Source organism: Hyperolius riggenbachi, chromosome 1 (assembly GCF_040937935.1).
Source record: "Hyperolius riggenbachi isolate aHypRig1 chromosome 1, aHypRig1.pri, whole genome shotgun sequence".
Lineage (NCBI taxonomy): Eukaryota > Metazoa > Chordata > Amphibia > Anura > Hyperoliidae > Hyperolius > Hyperolius riggenbachi.
In genome coordinates this window covers 636,869,463-636,886,041 of record NC_090646.1, presented here as the reverse complement: position 1 = coordinate 636,886,041, position 16,579 = coordinate 636,869,463, and the positions used below count along the sequence as shown (strand labels likewise).

The 16,579-nt window shown below is 47.1% G+C and overlaps 1 protein-coding gene across 3 annotated transcripts in view; it reads left to right on the top strand.

Annotated features, from left to right (window-relative positions):
- MALT1 (MALT1 paracaspase) overlaps positions 1-16,579 on the top strand; it is a 368,173-nt gene that overhangs the window by 274,772 nt on the left and 76,822 nt on the right. For all 3 annotated transcript variants that reach the window (XM_068251272.1, XM_068251271.1, XM_068251270.1), the window contains exons 2-4: positions 5,282-5,448; positions 7,458-7,579; positions 13,668-13,818. In XM_068251272.1, coding sequence (XP_068107373.1) covers positions 5,316-5,448; positions 7,458-7,579; positions 13,668-13,818 — 406 coding nt within the window. In that variant the 5' untranslated portion in view covers positions 5,282-5,315. The remainder of the gene's footprint in view (positions 1-5,281; positions 5,449-7,457; positions 7,580-13,667; positions 13,819-16,579) is intronic.

Sequence of the window (16,579 nt, the reverse complement as noted above, 5' to 3'; positions counted from 1 at the left end):
TCACAGGGAGCAGGAGTTAAAGAGAAACCGTGACCAAGAATTGAACTTCATCCCAATCAGTAGCCGATACCCCCTTTCCCATGATAAATCTATTTCCACAAATGGATCATCAGGGGGCTCTGTATGGCTGTTATTGTGGTGAAACCCCTCCCACAGTGTGATGTCAGGACCATGGTTCTGACATCACACTGTGGGAGCCTTGTTGCATTGTGGGAAATAACAGCTGTTTACAGCTAGGTCTAACTGACAAAAAAGCAAGCAGCATCTCTTTCCACTGACATCACCTGCCAGCAGTAAAAATGTCACCATGTGATAAATGGCAGAATGTAAATCAGGGAGTGGAAAGCTTTTACAATGGGCAAACTCTAACTAAATCATTTATACATAATTATTGTAAAAATGAAGCACTTTTTTATCACATTATTGTCACTGGAGTTCCTCTTTAAGCTAGGTGTAAAGCAGCTGGGGTCCTCACACATTTTTGGCACAGCTCAGATTAATTGATGGGACTGAATCAGGAAGGGTGAGGTTCATCAGGTAGATCACATTTCTCGGTCCATCCTAAACACTGGCATGGCTATGGTCCTCAAGGACTGGAGTTGATCACTGGTGCTTTAGAGGGTAGAATAATCTTTGGCACTGGAGGGGTTATTTTGGGTTGGAGGGGGGAGAGTTTTTTTTGACATTGGGGATTATAGAGGGGAGACTATGTCCCGAGTTAAGTACAACCCGCTGATAAGAATGGCGTGATGTCCATCACAATGATGTCACTTCCGCACCATAGGTGAAGTGGGGTGTGCAGAGCTTGTTGGAGATTTATGGTGGTGAAAAAACTTAAAAGGGGACCCTGGTGGCATAATGGTTGACAGTGGCAGCACAGAGGAGGGGAGGGCAGTTGTGGATGGAAGTGTCACAGAGGGGGACAGTGGTGGTGTACAGGGGGGCACAATGCAGACACAAGGGACAGAGGGGGACATTGGAGGAACAGTGGAGGCACAGTGGGATAGACTGGAGACACAGTGGGGCAAAGAGTAACAATGGAGATGCAGGGGAGCAAAGGGGGACACTAGAGACACAGGGGGCAGAGGGGGACACTGGAGACACAGGGGGGCAGAGGGGGACACTGGAGAGATAGGGGGCAGAGGGAGACACTGGAGACACAGGGGGGCAGAGGGAGACACAGGGGGGCAGAGGAGGACACTGGAGACACGGGGGCAGAGGGAGACACTGGAGACACAGGGGGGCAGAGGGGGACACTGGAGGGGGGGCACTGGAGACACAGGAGGGCAGAGGGAGACACAGGGGGGCAGAGGGGGACACTGGAGGGGGGGCACTGGAGGCACAGTGGGACAGAGGGGGACACTGGAGACACAGGGGGGCACTGGAGGGGGGACACTGGAGACACAGGGGGGCAGAGGGGGACAATGGAGACACAGGGGGGCAGAGGGGGACACTGAAGACACAGGGGGGCAGAGGGGGACACTGGAGACACAGGGGAGCAAAGGAGGACACTGGAGACACAGGGGGGCAGAGAGGGGACACTGGAGACACAGGGGGGCAGAGAGGGACACTGGAGGGGGGACACTGGAGACACAGGGGGGGGGGGGGCAGAGGGGGACACTGGAGACACGGGGGGGGGGGGGCAGAGAGGGGACACTGGAGACACAGGGGGGCAGAGAGGGACACTGGAGGGGGGACACTGGAGACACAGGGGGGGGAAAGCAGAAGGGAGACACTGGAGACATGGGGGGGCAGAGGGGGGCACTGGAGGGGGGACACTGGAGACACAGGGGGACAAAGGAGGACACTGAAGACACAGGGGGGGGGCACCGTGTTCCAACTTACATATTGATTCAACATAAGAACAAACCTACAGACCCTATCTTGTTCCTTGTCTGCATACTGCTTGTATTTCTCTGAATAGTGTACTGGGTAGGGGCTCTACCTCTGACACTGGAGACCATCGTCAAATCTCATCTTATCCTATTCAGTAAGAAGTCCTTGGGCAATATTCCTTAACACTGCTACTGCCTATTGAGCGCCCCCTAGTGGCTTCAGCTCTCAAGACTTTGAGTATGACGGGAGAATGTTGTTGTTGAAAAAGATTGAAGCTACAGAAGCACACCTATTCTCACTAGCGCTCTTATAACTGATTGGCTGTTTAGAACGCGTTTTACATCCTTGTTTTTATTGCTAGTCATTTATGCATCGTAATTGTAATGCCAAATTTCAGGGAAAAGCGTAATTCATTTCATATGTAATTGTAAGCATTTGTAATGACGTATGAATTTACGCATCATTTCTTGCCAACTTTGACGGCGAATAGCAAAGACCCCATACAGGCTATTGCTACCAAAATCGCTACACATGTGAAAGAGAATAGGGGTTGCAAGTCAAAAATACAATTTTTCAAAAAGTCCTTGTAGTTTTTGAGAAAATCGGTTTTGAATACACAAAGAAAAATGGTTTTTAAACGGTTATATTTCTGAGCTTAAAAAACATTATTCTTTGCATTTTTAAAATCGATTTTCTCAAAAACTACAATTCTTTTTTTGACTTGTACCGACTATTCTCCATAACATATGTGGCAATTTTGGTAGCCAAAGCATGTATGGGGGATTTGCTATTTATCGCCAAAGTTAGCACGAAATTATGCGTAAATTACATGTAAATTCATGTGTAATTACAAATGCTTATACAAAATCAATTGAATTACCAATTTGCAATTACATATAGACGTAATTGCAAAAATTTTCGCAAAATTTCACGTAATGGCAATCAGGGGCGTTCCTAGGGTCCTTGGAGATCGGTGGCACCTGGGGGCACTAGGTGGGGGATATGTGCAGCGCGCGCAGCGCTTTGCTGCAATAAATGCGCGTGGTCATGCAGTGAGTGGGCGTGGCCATGGGTGGGGCCAATCCTACATTAGATTAGGATAGTGATGGCGAACTTTTTGGAGGCCCAAACTGCAACCCATAAGTCACTTATCTATCGCAAAGTGGCAACAGCAATTTAAACTAAATACTATGCAAACGTTTTAACACATACATGAACAATATGGAAAATCCAAGTTGAAAAACTGAACAGATAAACAATTTCATCCATCCTACTCCTGAAAAAATATATTCATTTTTTTTAGAACCTCCCAGTTTTATCTTCTGTTTTAAAAAGCTAAAAAAGTAGGTTTAATGCTATTGTCTCATATGATGAGGATTCAGCTTTTCCCATAGTTTCGCAGTTAGCAATCATGTGACCCCCAACAAGACAAATTCAGCAATCATGAGGCCCCTATCAAGACAAATTCAGAAAACATGAGGCCCCCAACAAGACAAATTCAGCAATCATGAGGCCCCCAACAAGACAAATTCAGCAATCATGAGGCCCCCAACATGACAAAGTCAGCAAGCGTGAGGCCCCCAACAAGACAAATTCAGCAATCATGAGGCCCCCCACAAATCATGAGGCCCCCAACATGACAAAGTCAGCAAGCGTGAGGCCCCCAACAAGATAAATTCAGCAATCTTGAGGCCCTCAACAAGACAAATTCAGCAGTCATAAGGCACATAAATAGACAGCATTTCACATAAATAGGCAGAATGCCCCCTTAATATGGTAGACACCTCTCACCTGGCTTCTGAATTCTCCTCTACTGGCTGCTGTACCTGGCTGGCAATACTGTTTTTGGCTGGATTGGGGATGATGTGTGAGCTAGTGGCAGTGATGCTGTGGCCTGGCTGGCGGTGATGCTGTGGCCGATGTTGTGGCTGGGTTGGCTGGCAGTGATGCTGGGCTGTGCTTGGCTGGTTGAAGTAAATGCTGGCCTGACTGGTGGTGATGCTGTGGCCTTTTTGATAGTGATTCTGGGCTGGTTGGTTGGTGGTGATGCTGGGCTGGCTGGCCGGGATAGTTTAGGTAGCGACAGGTGCCTCCTAGTTAGGGTAGCGCCAGGAGTCCCCCAGTTTAGGTAGTGACAGGAGCCCCCCAGTGTAGGCAGTGACAGGAGCCCCCAGTTTAGGTAGTGACAGGCACCCCCCAGTTAGGTAGTGACAGGCACCCCCCAGTTAGGTAGTGAGTGACAGCAGGGACCCCCATTTGGGTAGTAAGTGACAGCAGGGACCCCAGTTAGATAGTGAGTGACAGCAGGGACCCCCAGTTAGATAGTGAGTGACAGCAGGGACCCCCAGTTAAATAGTGAGTGACAGCAGGGACCCCCAGGTAAATAGTTAGTGACAGCAGAGACCCCCGTTTAGATAGTGACAGCAGGGACCCCCAGTTAAATAGTGAGTGACAGCAGGGACCCCCAGGTAAATAGTTAGTGACAGCAGGGACCCCTGTTAGGTAGTGAGTGACAGCAGGGACCCCTGTTAGGTAGTGAAAGACAGCAGGGACCCCTGTTAGGTAGTGAGTGACAGTAGGGACCCCCAATTAAATAGTGAGTGACAGCAGGGACCCCCGTTAGGTAGAGAGTGGCAGCAGGGACCCCCGTTAGATAGTGAGTGACAGCAGGGACCCCTGTTAGGTAGTGAGTGACAGCAGGGACCCCTGTTAGGTAGTGAAAGACAGCAGGGACCCCTGTTAGGTAGTGAGTGACAGCAGGGACCCCCAATTAAATAGTGAGTGACAGCAGGGACCCCCGTTAGGTAGTGAGTGACAGCAGGGACCCCCGTTAGATAGTGAGTGACAGCAGGGACCCCCGTTAGGTAGTGAGTGAGTGACAGCAGGGACCCCCGTTAGTGAGTGACAGCAGGGACCCCCGTTAGTGAGTGACAGCAGGGACCCCCGTTAGGTAGTGAGTGACAGCAGGGACCCCCGTTAGGTAGTGAGTGACAGCAGGGACCCCCGTTAGGTAGTGAGTGAGTGACAGGGACCGCTGTTAGGTAGTGAGTGACAGGCGTGCTCCCCACCCCACCTACCTTGCTGCGTCAGACCTCAGGATCAGCGGGCGACCCGACCAGATAGTGCGGGCGCCGGGCACAAATATGCGGAAGTGATGTCACTTCGGCATATCAGTGGTGTCCGCTAGGTCCTAGCGCCCGCTCTATCTGGTCGCCCGGCGCTGATCGAGGTCTGAATGGCAGCGGGGACAGCTGAGAGGAGCAGGGCAGAGGGGGGCAGCGGTGGCCGGGAGATCCGTGGCACACCAGGACAGATTGGGGGCATGGGCCCCCCCAAAATAGGGCTAGCGACGCCCCTGATGGCAATTATCTGATTATGATCATCCCTGTTACATGGCTGATTTGAATAAGTTGATCCCATTTTGAATGAACAACTTTATTTACAGCTCCACAGAGCTTCACCAGTGTTCACTGAAAGTTATGGAGCCGGAGGGAAGTCCTGCCCGCAACCTGCTGAGGCTCATGGGAGAGCAAGGATGCACCACGAAGGAGCTGACTGATCTGTTACAAAGTATTGGCCAGTCTAATGCTGTTCAGATCCTGAAGCCACCAGGTAAGTGTTATTCATTGTATATTGCCTTATGAGTAAAAACTAGAAGACAGGAGCAACTCTGCAAGTTCTGTGAGCTTCATTAGTCAAACTGAAACATCATTATAATGAGGCCTTGACCGTTGCAATATATTTTGAACTCAACTACTTACTGGTACATATCTCACCATTTTTTTAGATGAGCAAGAGGGACACTAAGACATGCCCCTGCCACACCTCTAGCCACACCTCTAGTGTCACATGGCAGGGAGTGGCCTGTCACGATAATCAATGATGCCATCTCTCATCTACAGAAGTGTGTGTGTGTGTGTGTGTGTGTGTGTTGAGGGGGGGGGGGGGGGGGGGTTTAAAGGACAACTCTAGTCAGGGGCATATGGAGGCTGCCATATTGATGTCCTTTTAAGCAATACCAGTTACCTGGCTATCCTGCTGATCCTCTGCCACTAATACTTTTAGCCATAGCCCCTGAACAAGCATGCAGATCAGGTGTTTTTACCATTATTGTCAGATCTGACAAGATTTTCTGCTCGTTTCTGGTGTAATTTATACACTGCTGTGGCTTAATAGATCAGCAGGGCTGCCTGGCAACTGGCATTGCTTAAAAGGAAATAAATATGCCAGCCGCCATATACCTTTCACTACAGTTCCCCTTTAAGTTGAGATTGGTTTTGTCCCATTAATGGCATGTTTGCCAATCACTGTAACTGCAGAAGTCCAGCCTTCCTGACTTAACCCTTTTCTGCCATCACTTTTGCAGCTGGGTAAATTACACTGATTGTGGTGACAGGTCCCCTCCTGCCATGTGATGCTAGGTTGCATCGCAACATTTCGAAAGGGACAGAGAGGGGGTAAGTTGCGCACTTACTATTATGGGAACCCCAGGAGACAAAAGGATAACTTAAGTTCAACCCATGTTTATATTATTATTGATTTCTAAAGCTCCAACATATTCTGTGGCGCTGTACAAAGTAAGAAACAAATACGGGTACACAATAATACAGACAATGGTGTACAGCAAAAAAATAGACATTGGGAGATAATAGAGAGTTGGTAGACATAGTAATTACAGTGACACATGTAACATAATAAACAAAATGTATAGCATATTCCAAGAAACAAGGGGTGAGAAAGCCCTGCCCTTGTGAGCTTACAATCTTAAGGAATAGGGAGGAAACAAGCAGTGGGGTAATGTACAATATGTATATCTAGAAGAATTTTAGGTTATGTAGTAGGAAGCACAACTTGCCCAGAGGTGGAAGGGAAATAGTTTGAGCGTATGCATGTCGGAAAAAAGTGAGTTTTGAAGGAACACTTAAAGGACACCCGAGGTGAAAATAAACTAATGAAATAAACAATTGTATCTATCCTCCTTCTCCTAAAATGATTTTTAAGGTATTCCACAGTTTTATTTTAAATTTAAATCTACTTTTTGAGTTTTTACTGTTTTATTGTTTTTGCTCAATGACACCTTCATTGAAGTATGCCAGAGCTAAAATCTATGAACTATTGACCCTTTTTATCGCTTTCCTGGTCTCAGAAACCATTTTCTGCTAGTAAAGTGTCTTATAGTTATAATTTCTTTGAGGGTCGCACTGTACTCTGACCCAGTCCTGAAAGAAAAAAAGGAACACAGCCTGGTTATTTGTGTGCTAGGCACTGTACATACACATGTCTATCTCATCATGTCACATGTCACCTCGGGTGTCCTTTAAAGATTTCAAGGGTTGGAGAATGATGGAAGTGTTTTGGAAGGGGATTCCAGAGGAGGGTAGAGGCTCTTGAGAAATCTTGTATATGTGAATGAAAGGAGATGGTTGTAGAGGTGGACAGAAGAAGGTTGTGTGCAGAGTGGAGATTGTGGTTGAAGCAGTACCTGGAAACTAGTAAATACATGTACGGTAGTTATTCTTTATACATAAGATCTTTATACATCAACGTTATGATATATATATTCTTTATCCATCAAACGTTAAGTCTTTTTGCTGTAATAGCTCTTGTTGTCTTTCTTACAGGTATAAAAGTGGTGGTGCAGCCAGAGTCGGTAGCCGTCCAGTCAGGACGGATGGTCAAGCTTTCCTGTGTTGCTTCTGGCCATCCCATTGTCAATTACCAGTGGTTCAAAATGGACAAAGAGGTAATACATGGCATAGGAGACATGAATATGCATGGTAGAAACAGACAGGGACAGATTTCTGGAAAAGCCGCAAAGGCCCGGGTCTTGGGCGGCTACAGCCTAAGGCGGCACCTGGACATTAAATAGAGGTTGCTATATATGAAAGAGAAGCCTGTAAATGGGGAGCAACATATGAAAAAGGGACATCAATGGAGTAGTGTTGAGCTGACATTTTCGTAATTTCATGTTTCCTTAATTACGGACACGAATTTTGCCACTACGACACGAAATCGTAATTTCATAATTGCCTTACAAACTGTAATGCAGAATTACGTAAGTGAAATTTCGCGTTCCGGTTCAAATTCGTTTTTAAACACGAAATTTCTTAATTTCATGATCTCTATAGAAGCAAAGTTATTTTAGTAAGAAAATGGACGTAGTTTGGTTAGTAATTATGCACATTTAGGTAATGACTAAACTCAGGAAAAACACTCATTGATTCAGGGGCGTAACAAGAAATTACTGGGCCCCCCTGCGAATATTTGGATGGGCCCGCCCCCCATAGGTGCCAAACAATCGTAATGGGGCAGCGTTTCACTGTAACTTAATTGTAAAGTGGGCAGCATTTCACCAGACAATCGTAATGTGGGCCAGAAAATCATAATGTGGGCAGAGTTCACCAGAAAATCGTAACGTGGGCAGCAGTCACCAGAAAATTGTAACGTGGGCAGCAGTCACCAGAAAATTGTAACGTGGGCAGCAGTCACCAGAAAATTGTAACGTGGGCAGCAGTCACCAAAAATTTGTAACGTGGGCAGCAGTCACCAGAAAATTGTAACGTGGGCAGCAGTCACCAAAAAATTGTAATGTGGGCAGCAGTCACCAGAAAATTGTAACGTGGGCAGCAGTCACCAGAAAATTGTAACGTGGGCAGCAGTCACCAAAAATTTGTAACGTGGGCAGCAGTCACCAGAAAATTGTAACGTGGGCAGCAGTCACCAAAAAATTGTAATGTGGGCAGCAGTCACCAGAAAATTGTAACGTGGGCAGCAGTCCCCAGACAATCGTAAGGTGAGCAGCGTTCACCAGAATATCGAAATGTGGGCCAGAAAATCGTAATGTGGGCAGAGTTCACCAGAAAATCGTAATGTGGGCAGCGTTCACCAGAAAACCGTAACGTGGACATCATTCACCAGACAATCTTAACGTGGGCAGTGTTCACCAGAAAATCGTAATGTGGGCAGAGTTCACCAGAAAATCGTAATGTGGGCAGCAGTCACCAGAAAATCGTAACGTGAGCAGCAGTCACCAGAAAATTGTAACGTGGACAGCATTCACCAGACAATCGTAATGTGGGAAGTGTTCACCAGAATATCGTAATGTGGGCCAGAAAATCGTAATGTGGGCAGAGTTCACCAGAAAATCGCAATGTGGGCAGCAGTCACCAGAAAATCGCAATGTGGGCAGCAGTCACCAGAAAATCGCAATGTGGTCAGCAGTCACCAGAAAATCCTAATGTGGGCAGCAGTCACCAGAAAATTGCAATGTGGGCAGCAGTCACCAGAAAATCGCAATGTGGGCAGCAGACACACCAGAAAATCGCAATGTGGGCAGCAGTCACCAGAAAATCCTAATGTGGGCAGCAGTCACCAGAAAATCGTAATGTGGGCAGCAGGCACTAGAAAAAAGTAATGTGGGCAGCAGGCACTAGAAAATCGTAATGTGGGCAGCAGACACCAGAATATCGTAATGTGGGCAGCAGTTACCAAAAAAAAAAATGCCCCTGTAAAAAGAAAAACAATTCACTTACCTGCCAGGAGTCTCTCCTGGCCTCTGGTGCGCAGCTCCCCGATGATCCTGCTGTGCACTGCAGCACATCTCCCGCGCTGACAGGCAGAGTGCAGGGCTACGGCAAGATGGCTGCCGAAGCCCTGTACTGGAGACACAAATAGTCTCCAGTGCAGGGCTTCTTCGGCAGCCATCTTGCCATAGCCCTGCTCTGCCTGCCGGAGGAATATGCAGGCTGCTGGAGCGGGGCTGCGTGGAATGAACTGGCGCAGCGTCTATTAGACGCTGCGGCCAGTTGAGCACCTTGTGTGGGGTCCAGAATCGGGCGGGCGGTGCGGTGCTCCCCCCACGCACAGTGAGCGGGCCCTAGAGCGGCCCCGGGCCCCCCTGCGGCTGATGGGGTCGCATCCCCGGTAGGTACGCCGGTGCATTGATTGCAATTACTGATGATGCAAAGGCCCCTGCACATGCTGTCGCTTTAAATGTATAAGGAGGCTCTATCTGCAGCCACTTCTAAGACAGGTGCTCTTTGCCATGGTGCACTTAGCGGTCATGCAGAGACACTTGGTTTTGGGCCTTGCAATATCAGATAATGCAAAGGTCCCTGCACGTGCTGTCACTTTAAATGCGTAGGCTCTACCTGCAGCCACTTCTAAGACAGGTGCTCTTTGTCAAGGTGCACTTAGCAGTCATGCATGATGAGACACTTGGTTTTGGGCCTTGCAATATCTGATAATGCAAAAGTCCCTGCACGTGCTGTTGCTTTAAATGTATCAGGAAGCGCTACCTGCAGCCACTTCTAAGACAGGTGCTCTTTGTCAAGATGCACTAAGTGGTCATGCATGCTGAGACACTTGGTTTTGGGCCTTACAATATCTGATAATGCAAAGGTACCTGCAAGTGCTGTCGCTTTAAATGTATCAGGAGGCTCTGAACTGGAACACAATTTCGAGAACAGACGAATTTCCGTGTTAAACACGAAATTCCAATTTGTGTTATGTAAATGATCATAATCACGAAAAACGATCGTAATTCTGAAAATCCCCATACACACAAAATTTGGTGTAATTTTGTGAAGTTTGAGAAATTTCGACTACGGCCATAATCATAATTTCGCGAATTACGTGAAACTTTGCATAAGCGTAATTAGGTCATTACGCTTATCACTACAAGGGAGCTGTTCATGAAAGTGAGGGGCTGCAGCAGTGGTGTAGCTTAGGAGCTATGGGCCCCGGTGCAAGTTTTCTATGGGGCCCTACAAGCATTCTATACATAACTGATACAGCTCCAAAACCTGCCAATGGCAACTACAGTGTCAGAGGTGCAAGAAGGGGATGATAAATCATTTTGTTAAAGAGAACCCGAGGTGGGGTTCTGACAATGCTATCCACATACAGAGGCTGGGTCTGCCTATATTGCCCAGCCTCTGTTGCTATCCAGATCCCCCTAAGTTCCCCCTGCGCTCTGCTATCCCCCATAAATCACAGCCGCGCTGTGCGGGCTGTGTTTACATCTGTACTGTCAGTCTGCGTGCTCCCCCGCCTCCTGCATAGCTCCGGTCCCCGCCCGCGTCCCTTCCCTCCAATCAGCGGGAGGGAAGGGACATGGGCGGGTACGGAGTTATGCAGGAGGCTGGGGGTGCAGCAGACTGACAGTATAGCCAGTTCGGCCTATCTGGACGAGTTTCCTCGTCCAGATAGGCACTGGTGCTGCCGCCGGCTCGTGCGCGCGATCGGGCGCGCCCCCGCGCGCGCTCCCGCTGCCCGCCGCTAGCCCCCCGATCAGTGAATGGGAATATAATTCCCATTCACCGATCTAACTTCCCCGCAGAAATACCGACGCTTTCTCTCCAGAGAGCGCGGTATTTCTGCCCCCAGGAAACAACTCCTCAGCATTTTAGTTCCTAGATGCGAGCTGGTTCGCATCTAGGACTTTTTTCACTGTGGCCATCTTGTGGCCAAATAGTAAACTGCACCCACATACATTTTTGATTAAAAAAAAACATTATTTTACATTTAAAATTAGCAGTTTCCCTCCCACACCAAAAATTACCCACATACACTTTTTTTATAAAAAAAAAAAAAAAAAAAACAATTAAAAAAACAAAACAAAAACAACATAAATAGTTACCCAAGGGTCTGAACTTTTTAAATATGCATGTCAAGAGAATATGTTATTATATTATTTAAAGTTATAAGCTTATAAATAGTGATGGACGCAAATTGAAAAAATGCACCTTTATTTCTAAATGAAATATCGGCACCATAAATTGTGATAGGGACATCGTTTTAATGGTGTAATAACCGGGACAGATGGGCAAATAAAATACATGCGTTTTAATTACGGTAGCGTATATTAATTTCAAACTATAATGGCCAAAAACTGAGAAATAATGAATTTTTTCCGTTTTTTTCTTATTCTTCCTGTTAAAATGCATTTACAGTAAAGTGGCTCTTAGCAAAATGTATCACCCACAGAAAGCCTAATTGGTGGCGGAAAAAACAAGCTATAGATCAATTCATTGTGATAAGTAGCAATAAAGTTATAGGCGAATGAATGGGAGGTGAACGTTGCTCGGATGCATGAGATTTTCGGCACTGCGGCGCTGAACCGGATAGAGATAAACACAGCCCGCTGTGACACGCTGTGCGTCGACAGCGCGGCTGTGATTTATGGGGGATAGCAGAGCGCCGGGGGAACTTAGGGGGGATCTGGATAGCAACAGAGGCTGGGCAATATAGGCAGACCCAGCCTCTGTATGTGGATAGCATTGCCATAACCCCACCTCGGGTTCTCTTTAAAGAGAACCCGAGGTGTGTTTAACCTCCTTGCCGGTCTAAAAAATCCGGCAAGGAGGCAGCGCCGCACATTTTTTTTTTTTTTTTTAAATCATGTAGCGAGCCAAGGGCTCGCTACATGATAGCCGCTAAGCGGCGGCATCCCCCCACCCGATCAGAGTATGCAGGGAATCCCGTTGAGAACGGGATTTCCTGCAGGGCTTCCCCGGTCGCCATGGCGACGGGGCGGGATGACGTCACCGACGTCATGGACGTCGGGACGTCATAGGGAATCCCGATCCGCCCCTCAACGCTGCCTGGCACTGATTGGCCAGGCAGCGCAGGGCTCTGAGGCGGGGGGGAGCGACTCGGCGCGGCGGATTGCGGCGGATCGGCGGCGAGCGGCGGCGATCGGAAGTTACAAGCAGCTAGCAAAGTGCTAGCTGCTTGTAACAAAAAAAAAATTATGCAAATCGGCCCAGCGGGGCCTGAGATATCCTCCTGCGCAGGTTACCCCGAGCTGAGCTCGGGATAACCGGCAAGGAGGTTAAAGAATATTATCTGCATACAGAGGCTGGGTCTGCCTATACAGCCCAGCCTCTGTTGCTATCCCAAACCCCCCTAAGGTCCTCCTGCACTCTGCAATCCCTCATAAATCACAGCCACGCTGTGAGGCTGTGTTTACATCTGTAGTGTCAGTCTCAGCTGCTCCCCCGCCTCCTGCATAGCTCCAGTCCCTGCCCCCATCCCTTCCCTCCAATCAGCAGGGAGGGAAGGGATGCAGGCGGGGACCGGAGTTCTGCAGGAGACGGGGAGAGCAGCAGACTGACACTATAGAGATAAACACAGCCAGCTCTGACAAGCTGTTTGTCAGCAGGGTGGCTGTGATTTATGAGGGATTGCAGAGTGCAGGGGGACCTTAGGGGGGTTTGGGATAGCAACAGAGGCTGGGCTGTATAGGCAGATCTAGCCTCTGTATGCAGATAATATTATTCAAACCCACCTCGGGTTCTCTTTAATGATTACTACTATTTAAAGCATCTATAGAAGTGATTATTATCAACACAGGGCCAATAGAGAGCTAATATTGTGACAATTGTTACCTTAGCTTTCTAAATATGTATTCCATGAGGGTGTATAACTATTATTTTTGCAAATGAGTGTTTCTAATTATTGATAGGGTACAATGAGAAAACCAAAATATTGTCGCCACACGGGGGACATCATTTAAATGTTGTAATAACCGTGACAAATGAGCAAATAAAATGTGTGTGTTTTTTTTTATTTTAAAACTATAATGGCTGAAATCTGAGAAATAATGATTTTTTTTTCTTATCCCTTTAAAATGCATATAAAATGAAATTATTCCTAGCAAAAGGTACCACCAAAGAAAATTCCCTTAAAAACTCTGGTTTTTAGGGGAAAAAACCCTTAGAGGTGAAGTGATTAAGGATACTTAGTGAAGGAGCACGGATGGATACTTGGACAATGTATACTGCATGCAACCTGCTGATTTTCCTCTTCTGGTGAATAATCTCTCTCAGGTTCCATATGGAAATGCGTCAGAGCTGGCATTTAATCCTGCGGATGTGAATGACGCCGGTTCGTACATCTGCAGAGTAAACAACAGCCACTCCTATGACTTCAGTAACTGGGTCCAGCTGGATGTTATTGAAAGCAATTTGGCCTGTCATGGTGAGTTACTTAGAGATATCGGGGAGATGTAATGAGCTGTGGCTCGCACTGACATCCTATTTACTTGTCCGGATAGATTTCTGCAGTAAGTATATTGCACCACAAATAAAATGTCACACCCTATTAGAGTTAAATTATACCTGTTAGGGGGCTTTTAGAAAATGTAGCTTCTCCTTGCTAAACTATGATCAGATCTTTTTTTCTAATAACACCAGAATGACAACCCCCTTTAAATTAGGGCTGAAACCTACATGTAATATTGGTTGGCTGAAACGATTATTTGTCAAATAGCCGAGCAGTGTGTTTGTACAGAGGTTGCCCAAAAGTTGAAGAGTCATCATTACTGTAATAACACTGGTTTAAGGTGTCCCTTTGACTAACACAATTCCATTTTTTTACAAGATGGTTGTCTATAGAAAACTCAAATATAATTATCTCGTAGCCCAGGGCTGTGGAGTCGGAGTCGGGGCAATTTTGGGCACCTGGAGTCAGAGTCGTTTATTTCATAAACTGAGGAGTCGGAGTCGGATGATTTTTGGTACAAAATCCACAGCCCTGTTAAGTATTAGAGTAAGGAGTCGGAGTGTCGGAGTCGGGGCCATACCCGGAGTCGGAGTAGGAGTCGTGGTTTCATAAACTGAGGAGTCGGAGTTGGAGTCGGAAGACTTTTGTACCGACTCCACAGCCCTGCGTAGTACAAAGAATCAGGGTAATTACTACATACTTCTCAGTTGATAGTCGCTTATAAGATCTTGCTTAGATGTGCAAAACTGTGCAAGGACTTGCAAAAGCCGGTACTCAACAGTATTGAGCAAGAGCCCGGAGTATCCAGGTTAGAGAGGAACAGAGTAAGGTGCTATATTTTAAACAAAGTGGGGCGTGGCAATGCATTAAGCCATAGCAGCCATAGCCAGGCCCGGATTTACCTCACAGGAGCCTATAGGCACCTTAGAGTTCGTCTTCCGTGAAGCAACAAACACCCACCAAACTGCACCGCAAGTGTGCTGGCTGTCCCAGCTCTCACTTCTCCATTAGTTCACATGCCCGTCATCGGTAGCTACAGGTATCCTTTAGCATTAGGTAGACAGAGGTATCCTCAGTATTAAGTTTCCCCTGACTGAAGAGAGCTCTCGTCACAGGAATGCCAAGAGCCACATGAGTAACCTCACATTTACACGCTGCTCAGGACTCTGCATCGGAGAGGTGAGTGAGCAGCCCTTCCATCATCAGGCGCCTGTAGGCACGTGCCTACAGTGCCTTATGGTAAATCCAGCCCTGGCCATAGCAGTTGCTATGGAGCCCTGCAGCATAGAGGGCCAGGTGGTACTTAATGTATTCACCATTAACTTTCTTGTGTTTCTTCATCCTCTGACTTTGTCTCAGTGCCCATAAACTATGTACAGTGTTGAATGCATGAGAATGTAAATTGCCCAATTAAAGGAAACATCGGAGGCAAAAAAACAGATCTACTTACCTGGGGCTTCCTCCAGCCCCTAGCAGCCGATCTGTCCCTTGACGCAGCTCCAGTTTCCTGGGGTTCCCTTGCCAGGTCGGCATCTACTGCGCGAGCGTGGGGCAGGGCCGCTCGCTGTCACACTCATGTGTCCTGGAGTGTTCTGCACAGGCGCAGTATTTGTGCACCTGCGCAGAATGCTCCAAGCGTGGCATTGCCTAAGAGTGCCTCTCAGGGGCCCATGAAAGTTTTGCTCTGGGGCCCCAATGATCTCGAGCTACACCACGGGCTAGTGCTAAATCAAAACCCTTTGAGCTCTTTGAGCAGGGAGGCTGCATGATCGCTGGATCCAGGCTGTGTAATGTAAAAACGGGCGGGGGGGGGGGGTGATCCGGGGGCGACGGACACCTTTACTAGGTAGCCTAGTGCTAGCTAAAGGTATTACATCCATGTGATCAAATTATTTAATTATGGGGGACTCCTGAGGACAGAGAGCGGTATGCCCGACACAGTGTTGAGCATACAGCTAAGGAGGTTAAGGGACTACTTCAGCGAAAAAAGAAAACCGTTAAAATATGACAGAACTGACAGGTTATGGAATAGTCCATCTCCTCAGGGGGGATTCTCAGGGTTTTCTTTGTTTTCAAAAGTATTTCCTGAATGGCAGTTTAACTGAAAAAAAATAGTAAGATACCAGCCAGCCTCCCTACTCACTGGCTTACTATTTTGTCAGACCTAGCAACTGCAATTCAGGATCAAAGAAAACCCTGAGAATCCCCCATGAGGAGATGGACTTGTCCAAAACCTGTTGGTTTTGTCAGATTTTAACTGCTTCGTTTTTTCGCTGGAGTGGTCCTTAACGAGGAACTGTCGCAAAAATCTTAAAATTTAAAACACATACAAGTAAGAAGTATGTTTCTCCCAGAGTAAAATGAGCCATAAACTACCTTTCTCCTATGTTGCCGTCACTTACAGTAGGTAGTAGAAATCTGACATTACCGACAGGTTTTGGGTTAGTCCATTTCTTAATGGGGGATTCTCAGCATGACCTTTATTCTTTATAAAGACATTCCCTGAAAAAGATTTATACGAAGATGCTGGCCAGCCTCCCTTCTCGCCGTACACTTTTTTTGGCAGTTGGACAGAGCAACTGTCATTCACTAAGTGCTTTAAAAAATAAAGAAATACCTGCAAACACCCCCATGAGAAGATGAGCTAGTCCAAAATCTGTCGGTAATGTCAGATTTCTAGTACTTACTGTAAGTGACAGCAACATAGGAGAAAAGTAATTCATGGTTCATTTTACCC